Source organism: Melozone crissalis, unplaced genomic scaffold, assembly GCF_028551555.1.
Source record: "Melozone crissalis strain CALT ecotype California unplaced genomic scaffold, PUWL_Pcris_2 ptg000042l_1, whole genome shotgun sequence".
In the NCBI taxonomy this organism is placed as follows: Eukaryota; Metazoa; Chordata; class Aves; order Passeriformes; family Passerellidae; genus Melozone; species Melozone crissalis.
Window position 1 is genome coordinate 53,269,231 of NW_026535820.1, and position 23,789 is coordinate 53,293,019.

A 23,789-nucleotide genomic window follows, 5' to 3' on the forward strand; every position below is an offset into this window, starting at 1 on the left:
AACATACAACTATGCTATTAGTTTTAGTGGCTTAAAGGGATTGTTTTGCACATGCAACAGCTCTCTTTAAAGTGTACTATGTACAAAAATTTAAACATTCAAAGAGTACAATTCTGTTTGTTGTGTCTTTCCAGGTTGTTAAAATGGAAGTGGTCTCCACATCAGTTGGCAACTTTACTGTTGACCTTTTCAACAAGCTGAATGAGAACAACAAGGGAAAAAACATTTTCTTCTCCCCTTGGAGCATATCAGCAGCTCTGGCTCTGACATACCTGGGAGCAAAAGGAACTACAGCAACTGAGATGGCAGAGGTAGGTTACTTTTGTACTACTATTGTGGGGAGAACCTTTTGGATTTGCACAAACCCATTCTTTCTGTTGGTAGAAACAGCTGCGGAATGGAGTTCTGCCTTGCAGCATGTAGATAAGAGCACAGTGTTGGTGGTCTGGGAGGGGTATGGTGCTACTCATGGTTATTCCATGGGATTTATTGTCACTACAGCTTCAGCAGCCCTTTGATTAGTCTCCTAAGCAGCAGATAGCACAGTGAGTTATCACAAGGAGAGAAACATGACAACCATTTGATCCCCATTTGACTTTAAGTCTCACAAGGCCCTTCATGCCTATTTCTTATCTTTGAAAACTCTGCTTGCAGGTCCTTCATTTCACCGTGGGAGCAGGAGCTGAAGCTGCTTCTTCTGTGGCCAGACCTTCTCGGGGGAGACCAAAGAGAAGAAAATTGGTATCTGTTTGAAGTGAAATTCCATTATAAAGAACCAAAATGTTCAGATAGAGTTTTAGGAGTCTAGCATTTATTGTCTGCACTCCTCTTTAAAGTACAAACCCCAGCCATACTTCACAACAGGATGATGTTCAGTTCCTTTCACTCACTCAGACTCTCAGAAGCTGAAAGGATGAGTCACTGGGATAGTCTGGAAGGTTTGTTATATGACAATTCAGTTAATCCAGTCACGAACAGAGCTCTGCAAATTTGCAGTGATGGTAAACTTAGGGAAAATAAAAAGTAAGGAAGAGGAACCTAAATCCCTCTCCTATATGCATTGCTTAGCATGTTTTGAAAGCTTGATGCAAAAATTAAATTGCTGAATGTTTGATTTCTTTTTCCAAGGATCCTGAGAACAAGCAAACTGCAGATATTCATTCTAGCTTCAAGAAGCTCCTGACTGCCATCAACAAACCCAGAGGCACCTACTCCCTGAAAAGTGCCAACCGCATTTACGTGGAAAAAACCTTCCTATTATTGCCTGTAAGTTAAATCTCAGGGAAGAGGAAGAAAAAGTGCAAAAATATTTCTCTTTTAAATTACTTGCCATTAACAGAACAGTTGGGAAGCTGACCTTGAATACTGCAAATAGGAGCTCTGGACTCCAGTGATAACCTTAACTGGAAAATACCAGTCAGTCTGCTCACAGAATTTAGGGATGCATTGCCCTTGAGTGTATTGTAGATCCCTACAACCCTTTACATGAAATGTGCCTTTAGTATTGGAACCCTCAATATATAAAACTGTAAATGAGAAATTAAATAAGCACATCCATAGGATGCATGCAGCCTTCCTCACTTCTCCAGATAAATCTTGGAACAAAAGATGTGAAATTTCTGTTCTTTGGTTATTTCTTACTTGTTAACCCACAGTCCAGCAGAAAATAACAGGCAAGATCCTGCAGTCCTCAGGTCAAAGAATCAATCAAGTATAAGAGCTAACAACTTCCTTTTGGGACTAAAAGTAGCATATTTCTCTAGCACAGATCTTTTTTGCTCACTTTTTTGTTATTTTTCAGACATACATACAGCTCAGTAAGAACTACTATGAAGCAGAGCCACAGAAGGTTAACTTTAAGACAGCACCAGAACAGACAGGAAAGGAAATCAACACTTGGGTTGAAAAACAAACTGAGGGTAAGCTGGGCTCAACCCCAACATCTTTGCTCTCCCACAAAGTCAGGCTGCCCTCTCCCTTGGGCAGGTGCCCTTGCTTCCCCAGGTGCTACTGCAGCAGCCAGGTCATGCCTTCCAATGTGGATGTGGGCAGTGAGCGGAGATATGGTGGGAGGACAGACAAAGAGCAGCACACTTCAGCAGCTCCAAACACCTGATGTAGACCTCATTGAGTTCCCTGAGGAGATTCCCAGTGACTCCACAGTGCTCTGAAGCAGCTGGTCTGCTGGCACAAACGTGCCCTGGTGTTGCACCACTGGCAGAGCAGACAGAGGGGAGAGGCACCTCTGCCTACCAGAGTGCTCCAGGGCAGGGGGGGATGCCTGCCTTGCTGTACCACCCTGCACTGGGCAGAGGGGCTCCTCCTTCTACCTGCTGTAACCAGTCAGTGAGGCTTTCTGCTTCTAGCTGCTTGCCATGAAGCTGAGACAGCTTTGGAAGGAGTAAAGCCCTGTCAGCCAGGAGGACAGGTCAGGAAACAGCTTTGGAGAGTGTAAAGAATTACACTGATTTACCTCAGGGGAGCATTTTAGGGAGCAGGGCATTGAGGCATGGACTTTCTACTAAGAAGCTGAACTGAGAGAAAAACTGATCAAAATGTCCCACTGTGCTATACTGAAATGAAACCTGACTCTTATGCTTTCAAAAGGCAAAATCAAGAATTTGCTGGGTCCACGAGATGTGACAAACTCCACCAAGCTGATCCTGATAAATGCCATTTACTTCAAGGCAGAATGGGAAGTGAAATTTAAGGCAGAAGATACAGAACTGCAACCCTTCCGACTGAGCAAGGTAAGTTCCTCCTTCTTACTGTAAACAACCTGGTCACAACATCTATTGCTGAAATCTTTCAATTTCATAAGTGTTTTAGGTAGCCCTGTGGTAACTAGATCCTGTGAAAAGCTGGTTGCAGCAAAATCTGTCAGTTCTCAGCTCACTGAAACATTAGGATGTGCTCAGGTAAATGTTAGCAAGCTCCAAGTAACAGCTAATGTTTCCAAAATCACTACAGACATTTAAAACTTTTCAGTAAAGCAGTGCTAAAATTGTCTAAATTGTAAAAACATGATTTTGAGAGTCCAGACTCCATGGATGGGAACTACATGGCATGTCATGGTTGAGTACAGCACCAGGCCTCTGCACTGTGCAACCAGGCTGGGCACAATCCTTCCTGCTCAAACACAGCTGCAACAGGGTGCCCTGAGCTGCTGCATGTCTGCATGAGGCTAGAAGCAAGGTTAATGGCATGTACCCAGGAGGGATGTTAATGAATTCACAGTTAAAGAACTTTGTACAACTTCCACAAAATCTACCTTCTTCTCTCTGGTTAGCATATACACATGTTCTGCTTCCTTGAATGAAGGGATACAGATGTTAATAGAAGTTATACACTCCTGACAAAGTGACTGTCTCCCAGGAACTCTTCTCATCATGAGCTCATTTGCTCTCACACGAGAGTTATCTTTTCTCAAGCAATCAGCTTTTTTTTCCAAGCAATTACCTTTTATCACCAGAGAGAGGAGATCACTGATAAACTGCACAACACTCATCCTCTTAAACCACAGCTGCTTTTCTGCCAGAGTGTTGTAAGGTCATATCCCACACATGCTCCATACCCCTAATCCTTGCAGACATTTCTAACTCTCTTCCTCCTTAGGCATTTCTTGGGGAGAAGAGAAAAATATCTCTTCAGCCCCCTACAAAAGCTTTGGGACAGACACCAAGATAAGCAATGTTGTTCAGTCAAGAAAAGCTTTGGAAAATGGATAATAAATCACTGTTTTAAAAGTTTATAAAATTTCCTCTCCCTGCACTGAGACATCATCACCCTTCCATTCAATGATTTCTTACTTATAAAAAAATACTTTCCAGAACAAGACCAAGCCTGTAAAGATGATGTACATGAGAAAAACATTTCCAGTCCTCATCATGGAAGCAATGAATTTCAAAATGATTGAGCTGCCATATGTGAAACGTGAACTCAGTATGTTCATCCTCCTTCCTGATGACATCAAAGACAACACTACGGGTCTCGAACAGGTACAACCATTTTGTATGCTACTCAGTCATTTAAAAAAAGTAGGGCAGGCTGACAATAATATCTCCCTATCTGAGGACATGCTATCATGCTGCTTGACCTCATCCACTAGCTGAATTAATTTTCTTTAATACTTCTTTAATCCCAAGAAAGTTCTTCCACAAGAGCACCCTTAGTTTGCCAGGAACTGAAGACAGGCAACACTTTGCATAATCAGATGCTCAGCTCTTCAGCAGCCCCCTTGACTGACACCCAATTTTACATGATCTGTAACAGCTGAATCTCCCTTCCTTGCACATTCAGGAGAGACACCAGCACATACAAAGTCATAGGTTCTTCCTGAAATTAAACCTTTTCTTGATGGCCTAGATGTTTATTTCCATATTGTTCTCACTCTTTTTCCCCCTCTCCCCTCCCACCATTTGCCTGCTCGATAAAAAACTAGAATTTTAGTGAGACTGCATTTGCTACAACAATGAGATCTGCTACTGTAGTTAATATAATTCCAAGATTGTTAAATTCTTGGAGTCTATACCATTCATTGCTTTCCTCCATTTGATCTGAGCTGAACCCTGGTGGCACAGTGCCCAGGATACAGAGTGGCAGTGAAAGACTTTGCTGGAAGCACTTTGTTTCAAAGTTGTCAAGGAAATATATGCAATAATTTTAACACCTCTTTTTATAGAACTGGACCAAACTATGTGCCACACAGCAATTTTAGTCACATCAGGACTGAATTTAAAAATAGGAAAGAACTACCATGGGGGATGGCAGCTGTTGAATGTCCTTCTTATCTCTCTTTTGCTATGAATTTGGAAAGGGCACTGCTCAAAACTTTGCAACATTAAGACTCATATACTTGTGGCACACCTTGTCTCTGATCATTAGTAAAACCAACTTCTTTCATGCTTTCAGCTAAATGTTACATTTACTATTTAACATTTTTAATTCATTACATTGTCATAAAATTTATTAATTCATAGTTAATGAATTGTTTTTCCCTGCAAAAACCAAATTCCTTCTCTTTCTTAAATGATAGCTGGAAAGAGAACTGACATATGAGAAGCTGTCCAAATGGACTGACTCCAAGAAGATGACCGAGACTCTTGTGGACCTGTACCTACCTAAATTCGAAATGGAAGAGAGGTATGACCTCAGCGATAATCTGATCAGGATGGGAATGCGCAGCGCCTTCAGCAGCAACGCTGATTTCAGTGGAATGACAGAGAAGGATAGAATGATGATCTCCAAGGTTTTCCACAAGTCTTTTGTTGCAGTTGATGAGAAGGGCACTGAGGCAGCTGCTGCTACTGCTGTCCTTGTAGAACTAACAAGTGCACATGATAGCCATGTTCTGAAATTTAGGGTTGACCACCCTTTCTACTTCTTCATCAGACACAACAAGTCCAAGAGCATCCTTTTTTTTGGTAGATTCTGCTCTCCTCTAGAATGAATAATTACTTGCTCTCAGACAGCATCCAAGGTTCACTGTTCAATGGAAAAAATGTGAACTGTGGTGCTAAAATCTCAACCTTAAGCCATGTAGCCACCTGTACTAAAGTGCTTGTTCTTTTCCTTCCAACCAACCTCCCTCAAAGAAGGCAGCAAACAGAAACTATCCTGAGCCACCAAAGAACAGTCCTATTGTCCTAATGAGACAGTCCTGAACAGAAAAGAAAGCACGGAATTTTGCTCCTTTTTATCAAATCTGCTCTTCTGGCTTTGTTGTTTAAAAGTAAGGTGGAGTCATACAAGCTCTCTGCACACAGCCCTGTGTCAAATGCTGACTACAAGGGAAATGCAATTCATTCTTTTGACTCTCGCAGAGAGGATAAAGAACCCTGAAAAGAAAAAAACCAAACTTGTAGAAATCTGTATGCTCTCTTTTTCTCTCCTTCCCTCACTGGGAAACCTGCATTTGTACTGCAATGCTATTTCATAACCTTAATTTCAAATTTCAATGACTGTTGGAATTTAACAAAATTTAATACAAATCCAGAATAATCTCAGAATGCCCCTTACCATCCCTTGTCTCACCACATGTATATAGGCACATCACATTCATTCTCTCCTGCTCTTTCAGCTTTCTGAAAAAGTAAGACTGTGAGAGAAAATTGTCCAACCCTTAATATTAAATTGCTGACTTCTAATCACATTGCATTTTTTCCCTCATTTTCCTAAATTTTTTATTTTAAGGTTGTTGAGATTTCCAACCAGCAAAAATGCTAAGCAAGCTATTAGCAACATGCCTTCTTACCACCTTTTTTATTGATATGTAATCTAAACCTGTTAGAATTTAAATCTGCTTCCTCTTTTTAATTTTACTTAGCTATACCTGTTTCCTGGTTAATACCTGCAAAGCTTCCTTGCCACCTGTAATAATGACCAATGTTTGATTTGTACCTTATGAGTGCATCTTAGCAAAGATATTTGTGGCATTGACAGAAACACCAGTGAAATTTTGATTTTGATTGATGCTTTACTTACTATTTTACCATGAGCTGCATTTAATGAAATAAATAAATAAATAAATAAACTTGAACTTGTGTTTGCGTTGTTCAAGACACTGAGTTACTTGGTTCTCTTATAGCATCCTGCAATCTGCACAGCTGGAGCATTCCATTTTTGTCATTCCAAATCAACCACCACACCACCCCAACTGACAAAGCTGAGAAACTTTAACACACTTGTGTCTTATTTTCACCAGGTTTCAAATAGGCCTCCAAACACTGTTATTCTGTGTGTCATCCAGGCATTTACAAACATACCTTTCACAACACACTAGAAATAAGGAGTCTGACCAGAGGCTATGGCCCAGAACAGCACCTTCCAAATATCCCTTTTGACCTTGTTCAAGAGTGAACAAGCAATGTGAAAAAAATGAACCTTCCACACATCCCTCTTACCCATGTGCAATAATGAACAAGTCATGCTCTACTGGCAGCATCAGTTCCCTCTGACAGCTTGGGAGGGCAGCAGTTGTGCTATCCCTGTGGCATCAGGAATAGCATAAAGTTTTGCAGCCATTGTGGCAGTCCAATTACTGCAGGAGGGAGGTACTGGAAAAGCATTTACTCTCAACAAAATTCCACCTATAATTACAACTTGTTCCACCTCCCCAGAAGGTATTCTATTTGGAACGACATCTCCCTTCAACAAACTATTTCCACATCTTCTTCCCTGTACAAAGTGCTGCTTCTAAAATCAGCGCCCTCCCTTGCCTGTAAGCCACAGCTCAGGATTTAGTTGTCTGTCCCTCAGGACTGACCCCAGTGCAGCCCAGATGTGTGCTATTGACTTGGCTTTACTGAGAAGTTTGTTCTTTATGTGTGGAAGAACACATAAGTGAAGGCTGTGAAAAATAAGAGGAGTGAAAACAGAACCTGTGAGGCTCTCTCTCACTACAGCACAGTGACTGCCAGCTGGTGAGAGATGCAAAAGGTCAAACAGGCTGGGTTGGCTACCAAGCCACTCCCAGCCTCAGCTTTCCTTGAAGAGTACACATTCCAGTGTATGACTTGGAGTACAAGTGAAATGTGTGAAAGAGAAGAAAAGGAACCCATCTAGTGCTGCAGAGCTCATCTACTGCAAGCAACACTGGAGAGGGTTCATTTGTGCCTTCCTGCATTACTGTCATGGTAACCAGCATCTGGCTCTCAGGTCAGGGTAACCCTTGCAGAAACAGAGAATTGTCAGGGTAGAAGCGGCTATTTGAGATCATCTGGTCCCACCCACTATGCAAACAGGCTTAACTGATGCTGGTTGCACAGGGCCATATGCACTGGATTTTGAATACCTGTCTCCACCAATGGATGATACACAAGCTCTCTTGGCAACCTGTGCCAGTGTTTGACCATCCTCACAAGTGACCATCTTCATCCTCTCTTATGTTCAGACTTGAAATGTTCAGACAAAACATGACCTTCATGTTTTCAGCCTGTGCCCATTGCCTCTTGTCATCTGTCATGGTTTGACACTGGCCAAACACCAGCTACCCACAAAAGTCGCTCACCCACCCTCCCCTGCCACAGCTGGGCAGAGGAGAGAAAAAAAATTGACAAAAGGTTCATGAATTGAGATAAGGACTCAATTAATGAACCTCAATGTCATGAAGGCAGAAAACATTCCAAGGGCAGTGGAGGTACAAAGTGAATTAGAGGAACGAAGTGAATTTATTACAAACCAAATCAGAGGAGGATAATAGGAAATAAAATAAGCCCTTAAACACCTTTTCTTCTCCCAACCCCTCTCTCCTTCCCATCAACAGTGCAGAAACAGGGCATGGGGATTTCTGTCGGTTCATCACCTGGGGTTTCCTTCTGCAGCACAGGGAGAGGAGTCCTTCCCTTGTGAGACCATGGGGGCCCTCCCATGGGAGACAGTTCTCCATGAACTTCTCCTGTATGGGTCCATTCTCACAAGCAGAAGTCCTCCCAAAACTGCTGTGGTGTGGGTCATTCTTTAATGAGGTGCAGTCCTCCAAGGCCAGGCTGCTCCAGCCTGGGAGCAAGGGCCCCCTCTCCCCACCCAGTCTCCCACCGGATCGCAGCCTCCTCCAGACATCCACTCACTCCAGCATGAGCACCTCCCCCACGGGCTGTGGGTGGATTTCTGCATCCCCCATGGATCCCCACGGGCTGCAGGGGCACAGCTGTTTCACCATGACCTCACCATGGCCTGCAGAGGAATCTCAGCTCCTGCACCTGGAGCGCCTCCTTCGCTCCTTCTCCACTGACCTTGGTGTCTCCATGTCGTTTTCCTCACATGTTCTCACCTCCTCCTTTTCTCTGGTTAGAAAAACACTGTGTGTTTTTATTTTCTTCTTAAATTTGTTATGATAGAGGTGTTACCAACCTTTCTCAGCTTTGGCCAGCAGCATGTCCATCTTCAGAGGATCAGGGAATGGCTCTGTTGGGCATGGTGGAAGCTGCTGGCAGCTTCTCACAGGAACCACCTCTGTGGGCCCCTTGCTACCAAAAACCAGGCCATGCAAAACTCATGGGAACCTCTGAGAAGAGCCTAATTCCTTCTTTGTTACACCCTGTAAGGCATTAGTCAAGTAACAGGTGAAACGTGACTGCATTTCCAAATAACTGTTTTCAAGAAGCCTTGGGTTTGTTTTGTATCATCAAAATTTGCAACTTCGGGTCCACAAACTCCTCTTTGAAAAGCCACAGTAACTTTGCAAAGCAAGACTCAACACAAACACAGACCGCTTGTCACAACACAGCATATTAACATGCTTTCAGTTTATCCTACAATGAAACATGGGGGTTTTGTGTTCCAGTACCAATGTCAGATTCATAAAATAATCCCTGACACCTCTGTAGTAGACAGAATTAATGAAAAGCAGAAATGGTAGACATAGGTTGCATTAATAAAGCCAAGAAAATTTACAGTGTTGGTGTACTGTTAGTATACAAGACAAGGACATATAAACCCCCACTCTAACTGCAATGCAAATGCATCCATATTTTAAAGGCTTTATTTTTTCAACAGAAACCGGCACAAGAACCCCGCTTTTCAGGTGTTATTTATAGTCCTGTCTTTGCAGTTTTATTGTAACAGATGTGACACATGGTCTCATTTTCTTCCCAAGCAACATAGCTGAATAGAATTTTTTGCATAGCAAAAATCCATAATTAGACTTAGTCTAACACTGATTTTAAATTCTGCTGCTTATTACTAGCACTAACTGCAAGTGAACTCATCTTAAACAAATGCCCAAAAGGCCCACTCAGAGTGGATAATTTACAAAGTACAGATATAGGAATATGTTAGTTAATCAGGCAGAAAGACACAACCTTCCTGCTGAGCCAGATAGGAATGAAAGATGGCTTCAAAAAAGACCAAATTTCTTCATCAGTATGACAGGGAAAAACGACTGGTTTTATCGAAAAACTTTTTTATGATCATTTGTCAAAGGTCAGTCCACTTGGAGGTCAGGCATTGTGATGCAGAGAAACCTTTTTTTTACCATTCTGTCTGCATCAATTCATGACTTGTTCTCACTGTTTACATTTGGCACTGCAAAACCAAGAGCACTTACTTGGCTAAGGTGTTTCCTTCTGTAACTCCGATGTCTCTTACCAAACAGGATCTTGCAGCAGCTGGTGCATACCACAAAGTGTGTCTACACAGTTGGAGAACCCTTTCTTCATCTTCCTGTATTTTTGGCCAATCTTTGGAGCTTGTAGTACCACTAACTGCTTGGGGGTTTTTCTTCTATGAATTTATCTAAAAAACAAGCAACAGCATATTAAGATACAAGCAGAAACATTTCTTAAGCTCATAAGTAAATACAGCAATACATTTCTGAAGCAAGAAAATAAGATGAACATGCAAGGCACAAAAACTGCACTTAAAAACAAAAGGTATGAAGAAAGCAAGGCACACATATCTCTCTAGAAACCTTGCATGGCATATGTAATAGTCAGATTTTAAGTGTACAGAAGGACTGAAATATAATCCTTGTTCAAAAGATGAACTTCATACTGATGCTTTTTCCATACAGGTTGTCAGCATGCAGGTAATTTGTTTACTCTGCATGAGCCATACTGGAGGGCAGAGGCTGTTCTTTACCAAGGTTGAATGTAGCAGAAAAGACAGATCACGATCACAATTGAAATTCATCAATACAATTTAATCTGAGTTACAAAGATTAAGATCAGAATTACACTGGTTTAAAGTAAAACATTTGATTACATCTTACATTACATCTTTGCTGATATCCAGTTTTACACATTCTCCTGTTTTTGATCCCTGCTCTTATATGACAGTTTCAGTAAAAGGAATCATTACAAGCAGAGCTTCCAAGTAGCTTTTCAGCTTTTGGTGGATGATTCAAACTCCCTAAGTCCACCACAGAGGGATAAAAAGCTCAGTACAATGCAGGGCCTGTAGGTATTTAAAGCACCTTCACTGACTTTGCTAGGACCAGAAGTCTTTCAAAACAACATCTACCAGTTCAAACGAGCCCAGAACTCACTCTTATTTCATCACTTATTTTAGGTGACTGCATAAATACCATCTGAACTTCCTTTGCAATGCGTTTTCTTAAAAAAAAAAAAAAAGCAAAATATCCTCGTACAAAATATACAAAATAAGGGAAAATAAGGGCTTTATGTGACCTGAGGTCTACAAGTATTTAGATGCTTCCCCTCAAATTTTAAGAGGATCAATGACATTAACAGTCTATTTCAATATTTCCTTTTAGCCATAGCTTTGAGATCAGTTAATATTAATTTCTCCTGCTGGTAGAGTATAGAGAAAAGGAAGCTGTAAAATCATTTCACCATATCTGTTGGCAATGCAGAGTGGTTGAATTATTTGAATTATTTTCTGCAATTCCTACTTTTTTTTGCAGGCCAAACTCCAAGGTTGTGGAGGACACCTGAAGGGAACTGGAATGCTGGCCTTCATGTTCCAGGATATACATGTACTAGCAGTGACCTTGAGTTGAGGAGGTCTCTAAGTTCTGAAAGCAAGTGATAGAGAGGAGAACTAGGAATAAATGAGGGAACGTGCGCATTTAATACCAGAAGAGGATGTAGATAGAAAAGGGAGGTGCAAATATTTCTACACTTCCAAAAGGACTCATTGCCCCACAGACCACCACAGACCCTGATGAAGACAGATCTTAACTCTTTTCTCTCAGGATTTCAGGTAATTAGACATTCCTATCAAAATAACTAGCTTTTATTTGGAAGTCTTAAAAATTCACTTTAAATTCTTTGGAACTGCGTAGTTAAATGATGGCACAAAATTCATTTAGGGGGAGGGAGTGTTTATTTTTTCACTATGAAGAGTAGCCCTTAGGAAAGCTCTCTGCTGAGGCAGAGTGGGCAGAATGCAAATCAGGGTTGGGCAAAACCTTCAGAGCCTGGGGAGGGCAGAAAATTTCCTGACCTGTAGGAAGGGTGCCTTAATCACCAGGGAGAACCAGCATCTCCAGGAACAGCAGTAGGATATGTGAAGGACCTAAAAATGCTTATGTGTGAGCTAGGCTGCATGGCATTCCCCTCTGAAGCACTCCTGGGAATGCTTCAAAGCTGTTGTAGAGCTCTAAGGAAGCTTTACAAACAGAACCTGAGGACCTCGGAGACTCCAGGCATCTCAGACACTTCATGGAAGCAGCCTGCTTTGAAGACTGCAGGTTTTGATTTAACCACACAAGTTGTGGGTGAATATGGATTTAAATGCCCAGCTGCTCTTGTTGATCTAATGCTTAAATTTTACTTGATGCCATCTTACACTGACTTCACCAAATGTTTTATTAGTTTTTATTCTGATGAAGACAACGGAAACATCTGAGTTTATCCCAATATTTATCAAAGTATTAGATGGATCAAAAAATGCTAATAGGATGCACAGGTTTATTCCAGAACCGTGCATGAAAAATCAATTTAATCCTGGGGTTGTGGTTATTTGTTTTCTTTGGTTTTGTCCTGCAAAAACATAGCTAAGAAAAGAAGCAGAAGAGGGATAGAAAATATGCTGGATAAACCAGCAGGAAACCAAAGAAAATTTGTTGTTGGTTAAAAGAGGAACTATTTGGGGTTGCATGTAAGATAAAAGAATTTTCTTGAAAAACATAAATTAGCAAATCCAGACACAGCTTCCAAATATGGGTTTATCTACACCAAGAACATAAAATAATCTGTATCTCTCTAGTAGCCTTCAGGATATATCTGTAGTGAATCACCTGAATTCAGCTTTTTTTCAGCAGAAAATAACTGAACAGGAAGTTTAAACAAATAGAAAAAAAGCCCAAAGTAGCACAGTGAGAAATTATTCTTTTTCAGTCTCTCAGAATCAAATAATAACTCTATGAAAATAAGGGAAAGAGCAAATAAGTTTTTGAAACAAGTCTAAACTCTGATAACATTTCTAGCTTAAATTGCATTCAACTGATGAAAACCAAACAAATCTGGCAAAGACACTGAAAGCGATGAGGAAGGAAAAAATAGTACAGGTCTTAGAAAGAAACCTGCTAGCTGACTGTACTTGGTCTCTGTGCAGTATTTTACCCAGGGATACCTTCACACTGTTTTTGAGAGGTGCAGGCAGTCTCCCACTTGACTGCTTTGTATTTTTTAAAATACTGGCAAATGCAATACTGGCAGCTTTGTATTTTTTAAAACAAATGAAGGAGCAGTCACCACCCCTCTCTGACACTTGTTTGTCTCAGGTGTACCAATGGAATCTCTCTCAGTGTCAACCAACAGCTTCACTCTGGACCTTTACAAAAAGCTGAATGAAACTTCCAAAGGCCAAAACATTTTCTTTTCTCCTTGGAGTATTGCAACTGCTCTTGCCATGGTCCACCTGGGTGCAAAAGGTGACACTGCAAGCCAGATGGCTGAGGTAAGCTCTGAAATTAGCCATGTACCACCTTCAGCGGGTTCCTACATAAACTGCACTGTTATTCTGCCTATAGAGAACAGCAAGGAACAACATGGGAGGACCAGGATCTGCAATGCTGACAGCATGAGTAGGGATATTTTCTGTACCAACATTATGGAAGCTCACTTCCACTTTATTTCCATGATCTCTGCTCTGCACCTACCCTACATTTAGCTTACACTTACAGTTCACAGAGCATTGCAAGTGATCTGCCAAGGAGCAGTTATTGACATTCAGAGGCTACTCTTGGTCTTGCTCGGAGCTCTCTGTTCCATTTTAACTGCTTTATGAACAGAATAATTAAACTAACATAGTGCCCAAAAAGTAATGAGGACACACCTTTATTAAAAAAAATTATATGGCACTATGATATGCTAGAGAAAGGAAATGTGGAGATAATCTCTTGTGCAAAATATCACTGCTTCTAGATCTCAGCTGGTTCTGGCAGGAGTATATCTGCTTTCTCATACTGCAGACAGTAAAGCAAACTCGCCTGAACATGTGTTTGGCTGCACAGGAGAGGCAGAAATTTTTGCTTGTGACATAGTTAGTGCATAAATATAGTAATTCTTCAATGAATAATGGAGATTTGTGAGCAATGAAAATATCAGAGAGCCATAGAATATACTGAGTTGTAAATCACCCACGAGGATCATTGAGTTCAACTCGTGGCCCTGCACAGGAGTCACACCATGTGCCTGAGAGTGTTGACCAAACACTTCTTGAACTCTGCCAGGTTTGGTGCTGTGGCGACCTCCCTGGGGAGCCTGTTCCAGTCACAACACTGATCCATTATTAAGGAGTCCATGTGGCCAAAATCTATCTAGTAATGATACAGTTACAGAGATTTAATCAATGCCCTCAATTACACATAATTGTCCTCTATAACTTCAACAGACTATCATTGGGCATGGCTGGTGGATTACCATAGAAAACAAAGATATTTACAACCTTTGGGCATGTTAATCTCAAACAAGCTGCCTTTATGAACATTTATCATCATCATCACAGGTTCTTCATTTTAACCAGACTGCAAGAGAAGAAGGTTCATCTGAGACAACAAGGCCTTCTCCTGCAAGACCAAAGAAAAGAAAGATGGTATTTATTGCAACAAAATATTCTGAGATAAAAATCTCTGAGAATGGGATAAGTCCAATGCAACCACTGCTTTTAGGCTTTTAACATCTGCTTGTTTTCAGTCTATTATTTACTGTCTCGGTTCAGTAAGAACTACATACAGAAAAAGTGAACAAGGAAGTAATATGGTGGTAAAACTTATTAATTCAGTCTTTCAAAAGCAGAACTGAAACACTAACAGCATTTTGATTGGCCATAATACTGTCTCACTTGGTGTTAGCTGGGCTGTAGAAATGTCAAAAAAACATTGGTCCTAATATGCTTTGGACAATTCCATTTCTTATCCCCTTCAGGTTGGTTGGGATATTTTTTCTGCAGTGATAAACAACCACTGCCTTCTCATCTGTCTCCAGCCCTACCCAATAAAGTCCCTTCCTCCTTTTGTATGCACAGACACATCAGGCAGACAAAATTCCCCTTTAAGGTAATGTCTGTTGACTCACCCTTCCTCATCAGCTCCCCAGAGACTTGCCAGCAGGAGAAATGGCCCAGATCTTTTTCAACAAATTAACTCCCTAATCAATGAAATGCATTAAACTCAATCAAGCCATAGTTTTTTCAGCATAGAAACTAAAAGAAAGCTGAAAAAAATTAAATTAGATTAACTTCAAATAAAAAGGGCAAGGGGATTATATCATTCTCTCCCTTAATGGTGTGAGATGGTTCTTCAAGATTAATCACTGCACTCACATTCATTTTAGCAACTCACTGACTTCATAAATTGTACCAAAGTCTGTCTAATCTTTTTCTTCAGATATTTCCCCCTATTGCCTCTTTGTTCTGTTCCCATCCCATTGAAAAAAAAAAAACCAGCCTCTGCTATCCTGTGTCCTCTAGCTACTAAATTCTTTCCCAGGTGTGCTTCCTGGCAGCCCACATCTCAGCATGAGTGAGAAAAGACCACAGCAAGGAATGACAGACAAGTCACCCTGAGTCAGTGGCAGAGACTCTCAGTGTCTCATGTGCAGGGCACCATACAGGACTTGGGAGGGGACACTGCATCCAGGCAGCTGGTGGGGAGCAGCTGGCAGGTAGCAGCTCATTCCTCCATTTGCAAAGCAACAGCTGGAAACAGCTGGCAAGCAACCTCATCCTCCCTAAAACCACCAACACTGACATCCAGAACAAGCTCTCTCCAAAATCCAAATAGCAACAGAAAACACCCATGTGAAACAGGAAAATTTGAATAGTTGGCAAGTCCATGCCCTGACATTAGTTTCTGTGTCGGTAGAACACCTTCTCAAAGGCTGCCAAGCTGCATTGATGGATCTTTGTGAAACTGAAAATCAGGCCTGAAAATGACAAACATGAGGAGATTCAGCCTCCTTGGTGTACCATCATATAATGTCCCCAAATGCCTACAAAGCACTGCAGAAATAAATCATTGCCCTGCAGGTAGAATCCCATTTATCTAGCTATACACAGTGCTGCAAACATACTACATTCTCAAAAAAGTTTCATTCCCTGAAACTCCTTTTTAATTAAAAGAACATGAACAATTTAAATAAAGCAGGTGCATCAGACAAAAAAAAAATTAAAAACCCATATCAATTGGTGTCTCTTTCCAAGGATCCTGAGCATGAGGGAGCAGAAAACATCCATTCTGGCTTCAAAAAGCTCCTGTCTGACATCAACAAACGTAAAAGCACTTACTTGCTGAAGAGTGCCAACCGACTGTACGAGGAAAAGACCTACCCATTACTGCCTGTGAGTTGAACATCTTTATATGGGAATATGCTGACATTAAGAGTAATTATCAATAGAGATGATGAAAAAATCGAAATTATAACACTGGGCATGAGGACAGCCACAGAGGGCTAGTCTTGGACAGGCAAGCAGTCCACCTGTTTTCAGCAGTGGGCAATAGTTTGGCAAGTGCATGAGAAAACTCTGTAGTGATTCTTCTCCAGAATCTGCTGTGGCCACCACCTGATCTGCAGCTCAGGGACTTCTTGAGCCAGAGGGCATGTCTACTTCAGTGACCCTGATGAGCTGTTGTTTCAGGATTTTGCACACTTGTCTTTTGAATCTATTTCAGCCCTCAGCACCAGGATTTCCACAGCTAGGCTAAACACTGCAGGAAGCCCCTGTGCTTTCTGAGCTTGCTGCCTGTTGGCATCGCTGTTGGTTCATCTCTATTCTGAAGGACATTTCTCCACATCTCTGGTCACCCTCATCCCCAATGTCTGTATTTTTTATACTGTAGCATTTCTGAGACTGGGGAGGCTACGGCTGCATTGCAAACTCAGACAGCAGACACACTATAGTATTATCAAGGGCCATTATAGAAATTTCTCTTTTGTTGTCTACTCTTTCCTTCATAGTTCCTAAATTTTCATTTGCATCTTTGCCCATGATTAGGCAGTTTTTTTTCATGCACCTGTCCATTACAGCTTCAATATCTCATTCCTAAACCATAACAATCACTTCCTGTATCTTACACTTTACTGGATCACCTATAAATATGTTATTATATGTATTTTAATGTAAACATCTAAACTTTGGTTTTATAGAAAAAAATACTGTAACACAGATGCCAGTACACATATCCTTGTGGCACTCCAGCAGTAATAACCCTTCATTGTGAATGGTTTTTCCTCCTACTCTTGGTTTCTAGTCTTTTAAACAAATAAGACGTATCTCTGTAGTCCAATGGATGCTCAGCCTTTGGTGACAAGCCCTACAAAATGCATTTTGGTAATCCAAAAAGACTGTAACAGCTCAGTCCTTTTACCTATATGCTCCCTAACACCTTCAGAAAAGTCCAACATATCTGTGATTTTTGATTTCCTATTACAAAATGTTGTTGACACGTCTCCAATAAGTCACATGAACGCATACACCCACTACGCCTATTCTACTCATTTGCCCCACACCGACTCATGAGTTTGTAATTATCTTTATCTCTGAAATCTTTTCCAGACTGATGTTGTATTAATCATCTTCCAGGTCCCTGGAAAGGGGTTTTAAATGAGATTACTGTTCTTTGATTTTGGCGTTTGTTTGGTTTCCTGAGTAATCAGCAATTTGTCTTTCTGAATGTGTATTGCTCATTTTCTCCATAATCTCATGTGCATTTGCTTTACAGGGAATCAAGGGAATTTCCTGCTGGGAATCTCCATTAATGATTTCACAGCAGACAGCAATGGAGACATTAATTCTGCTTTTCTGTCATGACTTTATTCTACCAAAACATTCCTTTTATTGTCCTCATAAATTTTTGGCAGGTTCCCCATCTTTGAAGCAAAATAAAAGCGTTTGTTTAACTTTATATGAGACTATTCTTCCATCTTGTAGTGAACACTACTTCATAAATCAGGGGAAAAAAAGTATTTAAATTATATTAAAATGTCATTTTGAGAAATTAAAAAAAAAAAAGTAAAGGTTTCATGGATATTTCAAAACTAAAAATTTCCACCTTTGATTTCAAACACAAAAATTTGAAGTATCAGTTTCCTTGAGACTGAAGTTTGATCAGTCCTTACTTAATATTTAGAATAGAATGTATCAGGCCTTATTATAAAGGTTACTGCAGGTAAACCAAGTTTTCTTAAATTATGTATTAGCATTATGTATAATCTGTTAAACTGATTGTAACTAATATTTTTATAACTCAAGTTTAACTAAATAACCACACATTCTTTAATCCTATCTTTCAGAAGTTCTTACAACTCCTTACAAGCTATTACAATGCAAAGCCACAAGCTGTAAACTTTAAGAGAGCTGCAGAACAAGTCAGAGCACAGATCAATTCATGGGTAGAAAATAAAACTGAGAGTAAGTATCACTCTGATGGCTTTTTTTTTTCCTTGTCTAACTTTCAAATGTTTTGTATTTTATACTTTCCACATTTATTGCTCTTGCAGCCAAGAATCCATAGAAGGTGGAAACTCAGGGCAGGGAGGTGATGAGCAAAGTACATCTGAATAGTCTGAAGAATGTCTCTCTCCAGCCTAACTGCTGCTCCTTACAAGGTCCTTCCCTGAATTCTTTATGCTGTAGCCTCCTCTGAATCATTGTTCAAAAGCATGCACAGGTACATACTGTGTGGCTACACAATGATTAGTGAGGGTTGTACTTCTGCATTCTTCAGCTGCTTGCAACCAACTTCACAGAACATCCAAGCTATTCTGCTTTACCCACTTCCAAATGCCATTTACTTCCAAAACTCCAACAAATATAATAAAAAAAAATATCCCAGAGAATTCATAGAATGGTTTAGGTTGGTAGGGACCTTAAGGATCATCTCATTCCAACCCCCCTGCCATGGACAGGGACATCTTCCACTAGACCCGGTTGCTCAAAGTCCCATCCAACCTGGCCTTGAACACTTCCAGGGATGAGGCAGCCACAACTTCTCTGGACAAAGGATACAGAGATACTTCAAAAGATCATTTTTAGCATATGTACAAGATAAATACATATAAAAAATCCTCCCAAATGCAAACATTTTTGAAAGAGAGGTAGGTACAGACAAGGAACAATTAAAATTGGCAAGTTGTGCAGTCACACTGGAATAACAGTCTCTTTGTCCAATTTTGAAGGAAAAATACAGAGTCTGCTGCCTGCAGGATCACTCCATTCTCGCACTGTGCTGGTCTTAGTAAATGCCATTTATTTCAAAGGAAAGTGGGAGAAGAAATTTCTGGAGAAAAATACTTCTGAGATGCCCTTCAGAATAAGCAAGGTAAATTCCTTGTCGATATGCCTGTTGTCCTATGTCAATATATCTATCACTGAGGAGAAAATACTTCCCCTGTATTTCATATGCCACTGCAACATTACATATAGCTGACAAAGTGCTATAAATTCAGGGAGAATACCAACTGTGAAAAGAACTCAGTGTTGTCTTGTTTATGCATATCCATGAAAACCGGATTTTCAATTTATAACTCCTCAGTATCAAAACACTTGGGAACAGTTAAAGTTAATTTTTTTAAAAAGTAAGCTAAGCAAAGTAAGTTAAGAAAAGTAGCTTGAGGACAAGAAGAAATTTCTCTAAGTGCCATTTCCAAACGGAAGCAGGTTGCTTTGGAGAGCAATGTTTGCACACCTAGGGCTCACTTCTGCTCTTGGGACTCTGAGATCATGGGATCTAATCCAGCTGTTCTTCCCACACATGCCCTAGGTATTGCACCAAACCTCACAGGGAATTTTCATGGTGTTTGTCATTTTAGCTGAGTGTGTGAGGGTGATCTATTCAGATGATCTATTCATTGAGCTAACAGTTTTTAAATGATCATGCACTGACAATTCCCAGTAGCTGACTGCACACATATTTTTGGACTGTGTCAAAAGCAAGCAAAACTATTTGTCAATGGAAACAAAAATTTTGTTTGACATAGATTAAGGGTGCAAATACCTTTTGTATGCCAGGCAGTGTGAAACAATTGATGTGACTGTGTACTTGAAACCTACTACACTACGTGTGCAGTTTTAGGATCTGTCACAGCAGATGGTTGTGGTGGGTGACCTTGGCCAGCTACCAGATGCCCACTGAGACTCCCTATCACTGCCCCTTGTCAACAGGATAGGGGGAAAAAAATAGGATGAAAAGGTCATGCATGGGTCAGGGAAAGAACAGGGAGAGAATTTACCAATTACCATAACAGGCAGGAACAAGTTCAACTTCAAGAAATTAATTTGCTGCCAATTCTCAAAGTAAGTTAGTGAAGTAAACCAAGCATAAAGTGCCTCCCCCACCCACCCTTCCTCCCAGGCTCAGCTTTACTTACAACTCACCTGGGCCCCAAAGCAGTGCAGGAGACTGGGAACGGGCTAATGTTATAGTCAGTTCATTGTACATTGCCTCCACAGCTCCTTCCTCCTCATACTTTTCCTCTGCTCAAGTGTGGGGTCCTGTTGTTATTGCAAAAGTCCTATACCTTCTCAGTGATTGCTCATGGGCAGCTCCTTGCAGCACTGAGTCCTTCTTCTTCACAGCACAGCGAACAAACTCCAACTCCCTCCTCACCCAGCTACCCCACTCTTCTGTAGCACTCATCATTATTGGACACAGCTGTGGCCTGCTAAGGGCAGGCCTGTTCCTAATCTTTGGTGATTAGTACAGCTGCAACTCCTCAGGTATGAGACTACCCTCTGCACTATCTTTATTTTCTTACATTCTATCCCCCCACAGGGTCCTATCTTTTCAAAGTCCTTCACATTCAATGTAGGTCCTTCCCATGGTCTGCAGTTTTGCAAGAACTGCTCCAGTGTGAGTCCACTGCAGAGTCAAAAGTGATGCCAGAAAAGGGCTGCTCTCCACAGCATGATGGGTCCTGCCAGGAGCTTGCTCCAGCATGGGATCTCCAGGGGTTGCAGGGTGGATATTTGCACCACCATTGTCTTCGCCATGGGCTGCAGGGGAATCTCAGCTCCAGAGCCTGGAACACCTTCTCCCCCTCCTTCCTCACTGACCTAGGGGTCTTCAGGGCAGTTTCTCCCACATCATCTCTCTCAGCTCTCCCAGCTGCTTTTGTGCAGCAGATTTTAGCCTTTCTTTAACGTGTAATCACAGAGGCACTACCAATGTCACTGACTGGCTCAGATTTGGACAGTAGCAGGTGGGTCCTGGAGCCAGCTGAAACTGGCTCTGCCTGACAGAGGCATCTTCTGAGGTCTCTTCACAGAAGCTTCCCCACTACCATGCAAACCGAATATATCTGTGCCAGAAAGGGTTTAATTCACAGGGTGAGTACCAAGGCCTGCAGAGTGTTACTTAATTATCAAAGCCTAATCTTTATTTTAAATTTAGAAATTCGTTACATGGGATTCAATTAATAGGTATTTAGCTTGTATGGTTATACTAATTTTTATAAAGATCTCAAAGACTTTGAAAAGAGGGTGTATGGGACCCTGTCCAAAGAAAAGGGTTCTGGTATTCAGATGCTGCTGAATCTTGTACTTGTTTTCAGTTCAAAGAAGCAAGTAATTTTTATCATCCTTTTAATGTGTAAGTAATTGTTATATCTGATTTTTTTCCAGACCAAGACTAAACCTGTACACATGATGTTTTTGAAAGATAAATTTTCCATACTCCATGAAACCACCATGAAATTCAGAATCATTGAGCTGCCATATGTGGAAAATGAACTCAGCATGTTCCTTCTCCTTCCAGATGACATCAATGATAACACTACTGGCCTGGAGCTGGTAAAGCTGACCTACTGTTGCATCATATACACTATGAAACAGTAACAGAAACAGATGAAAAGAGTGAGGAAGAACAAGCTACAAAATCACAGTAGAATAGTTCTGATGTGTTTGTTTCAGAAACTGTAACACCATAATTTTCAGCTTAGAATTCAGGACATGCGGTAACTTTGCAAACATAGTACATCTAAAACCTATGTCCACACAACAGTCTTAGACTATTTTGTATCCTCTTTCCTATCACCAGTATAGCATAAAGAAAGCAAGGATCACCTCTGAATCATCATGCCCTAGAGTTATCTTCTCCTGAGGCCTGTATTAATGAATTTTTATGTTATTTTCAGTCTGGATTTCCAGCTGATGGTTTGTGGTGGGGTTTCTCAAACTAAGTGCTGACTACCCTGACCCAGAAGGTGCCCACGGCAATTCATGACTACACCAGGATCAGTTTCAGATTCTAAACAGAGCAGGGCAAATACTTTTATTTGTACCTCAGTTCCCATGTATCCCATTTATTTATCACTACTAAGAGAAAATATATCCATATACACACACATCAAGCACCAATTATTATTGTTATAAGTAATACATTGAAAAAAAGCAATGTTCTTCACACCAGAGGAAAAAATTATAAACTACTCTGAGGCCTCCCCTTTAAGAAAATAAACAGGAGTATAAGTCACTCAGCACTTCGTCAGATCATGCCCTCTAAATATGATGCACATTCCATCTGTAGTCACTGCTGGTAGCTGGGTCTTGCTTTACATGTTCTCGATGAGCAATAAGACACTGGTCTGTGCATGTCTTATCTCTGTCCTTCACATTCGAATTGCTTTCTTCCTCAACTCATTGCAGGTGGAAAGAGAGCTGACATATGAGAAACTGTCTGAATGGACCAAATCAGACAATATGATGAAAGCTGAAGTGGATCTATACCTGCCCAAGTTGAAGCTGGAAGAAAATTATGACCTTAAATCCCCTCTGAGCAGCATGGGGATACGAAATGCTTTTAACCCAGGTCAGGCTGATTTCACAGGAATGTCAGTGAAGAAGGATCTTTTCATCTCAGAAGTTATTCACAAAGCTTTTGTGGAGGTCAATGAAGAAGGTACGGAGGCAGCAGCTGCCACAGGTGTCTTGATGATGAGATCAAGAATCCCAACAATGACTTTCAAAGCGGACCACCCTTTTATCTTCTTTATCAGACACAACAAATCACAAACCATCCTCTTCTTTGGCAGGTTTTGCTCACCCTAGTCGGTGAGTCCTTGCCCTGCAGAGCAGGAGATGCTTGCTTGCTAGCACAGAGGCAAACCCCAAACCTGAGGCTCTCTGCAACCAGGGGAGCAGGACTTGAACCGCTTCCCCATTAGATCACACACTCTGGTGCCTGAGGCACAGCTTCTCCAATGTCTCCTTCCTAAGCTGAAGGGACAACCACGGCAGTGCCATGGATTGGCAGATGCCCCCAGAGCAATCCTGGCCATCATTTGGATCAGGCCATCATGGGTAGCTCTGTCCTTATCACTTTATACCACCATGGCATTTCTATCTCTCCCACCCATAGCACTGTATAAATATATCTCAATATATCTCTCACACTCACTGCACAAATATATTTTGCCAGAGTCTTTCTCCTTACCCTAATTATGAGGGCCACTTATCCTGATGTGGTCCTAGTATGTACCCCCAGCCTGCAGCAATCAGACCCAGCTCCTGCTTTTTAGCCCTAGACTAAGCCCTGGAGTTAACATTGGAGGCAGATCCTCCCAACCTTCACCCTGTGGCCATCCCCTTGCTTTCCTTCCACATCTCAGCTGCAAGTCTTCATCAGCCCCCAATAACCCTGTATTGCTCCACCGATTCCTTGTAATAAAATAAAATAAAAAAAAAATTTAAAAAATTACACTTCTCTTAGGGCTATTTGCCTCACTCAAACCCTCAGGAATGCGAGGAAGGGTTAAACCCGCACGGTGTCTGGCTACAGATCAATTTGGCTGAAAGCGATCGCAGCTTCAGGAATGAGTAATTACTCAGTAAGCGCCTCATGGACCGGGGGTGCTTTCTGTCAGCTCTGCCACGAGAGGGAGGCAGAG

The 23,789-nt window shown here is 41.2% G+C and overlaps 2 protein-coding genes across 3 annotated transcripts; both read left to right on the top strand.

The window, feature by feature from the left end:
- The first annotated feature begins 143 nt into the window (after positions 1 to 143).
- Positions 144 to 5,449, top strand: LOC128942468 (heterochromatin-associated protein MENT-like). The gene is made up of 7 exons (XM_054284968.1): positions 144 to 311; positions 655 to 741; positions 1,129 to 1,266; positions 1,802 to 1,919; positions 2,608 to 2,750; positions 3,831 to 3,998; positions 5,036 to 5,449. The coding sequence occupies exons 1-7, from the start codon at positions 144 to 146 to the stop codon at positions 5,447 to 5,449; spliced, it is 1,236 nt and encodes a 411-aa protein (XP_054140943.1).
- Positions 5,450 to 13,194: 7,745 nt separating this feature from the next.
- On the top strand, positions 13,195 to 22,950 carry LOC128942402 (heterochromatin-associated protein MENT-like). Of its 2 annotated transcripts, none has more exons than XM_054284849.1 (6): positions 13,195 to 13,383; positions 16,123 to 16,245; positions 18,198 to 18,315; positions 19,083 to 19,225; positions 21,526 to 21,693; positions 22,549 to 22,950. In XM_054284849.1, exons 1-6 carry the CDS (start codon positions 13,195 to 13,197, stop codon positions 22,948 to 22,950), a joined length of 1,143 nt encoding a protein of 380 aa, XP_054140824.1. The 2 variants fall into 2 exon arrangements, with proteins under 2 accessions (XP_054140824.1, XP_054140825.1); XM_054284850.1 differs by having other exon boundaries at positions 13,195 to 13,362; positions 16,108 to 16,245.
- Positions 22,951 to 23,789: the final 839 nt, after the last annotated feature.

What these genes read in the sequence shown, in the direction of transcription:
- LOC128942468 (XM_054284968.1), top strand. Translation starts at nt 144, where the DNA reads ATGGAAGTGGTCTCCACATCAGTTGGCAACTTTACTGTTGACCTTTTC. An exon ending in AAACCTTCCTATTATTGCCT is followed by an intron (nt 1,267 to 1,801) that starts GTAAGTTAAATC and finishes GTTATTTTTCAG; the next exon opens with ACATACATACAGCTCAGTAA. An exon ending in GGTTGAAAAACAAACTGAGG is followed by an intron (nt 1,920 to 2,607) that starts GTAAGCTGGGCT and finishes TGCTTTCAAAAG; the next exon opens with GCAAAATCAAGAATTTGCTG.
- LOC128942402 (XM_054284849.1), top strand. Translation starts at nt 13,195, where the DNA reads ATGGAATCTCTCTCAGTGTCAACCAACAGCTTCACTCTGGACCTTTAC. An exon ending in GGTAGAAAATAAAACTGAGA is followed by an intron (nt 18,316 to 19,082) that starts GTAAGTATCACT and finishes CCAATTTTGAAG; the next exon opens with GAAAAATACAGAGTCTGCTG. An exon ending in TGCCCTTCAGAATAAGCAAG is followed by an intron (nt 19,226 to 21,525) that starts GTAAATTCCTTG and finishes ATTTTTTTCCAG; the next exon opens with ACCAAGACTAAACCTGTACA.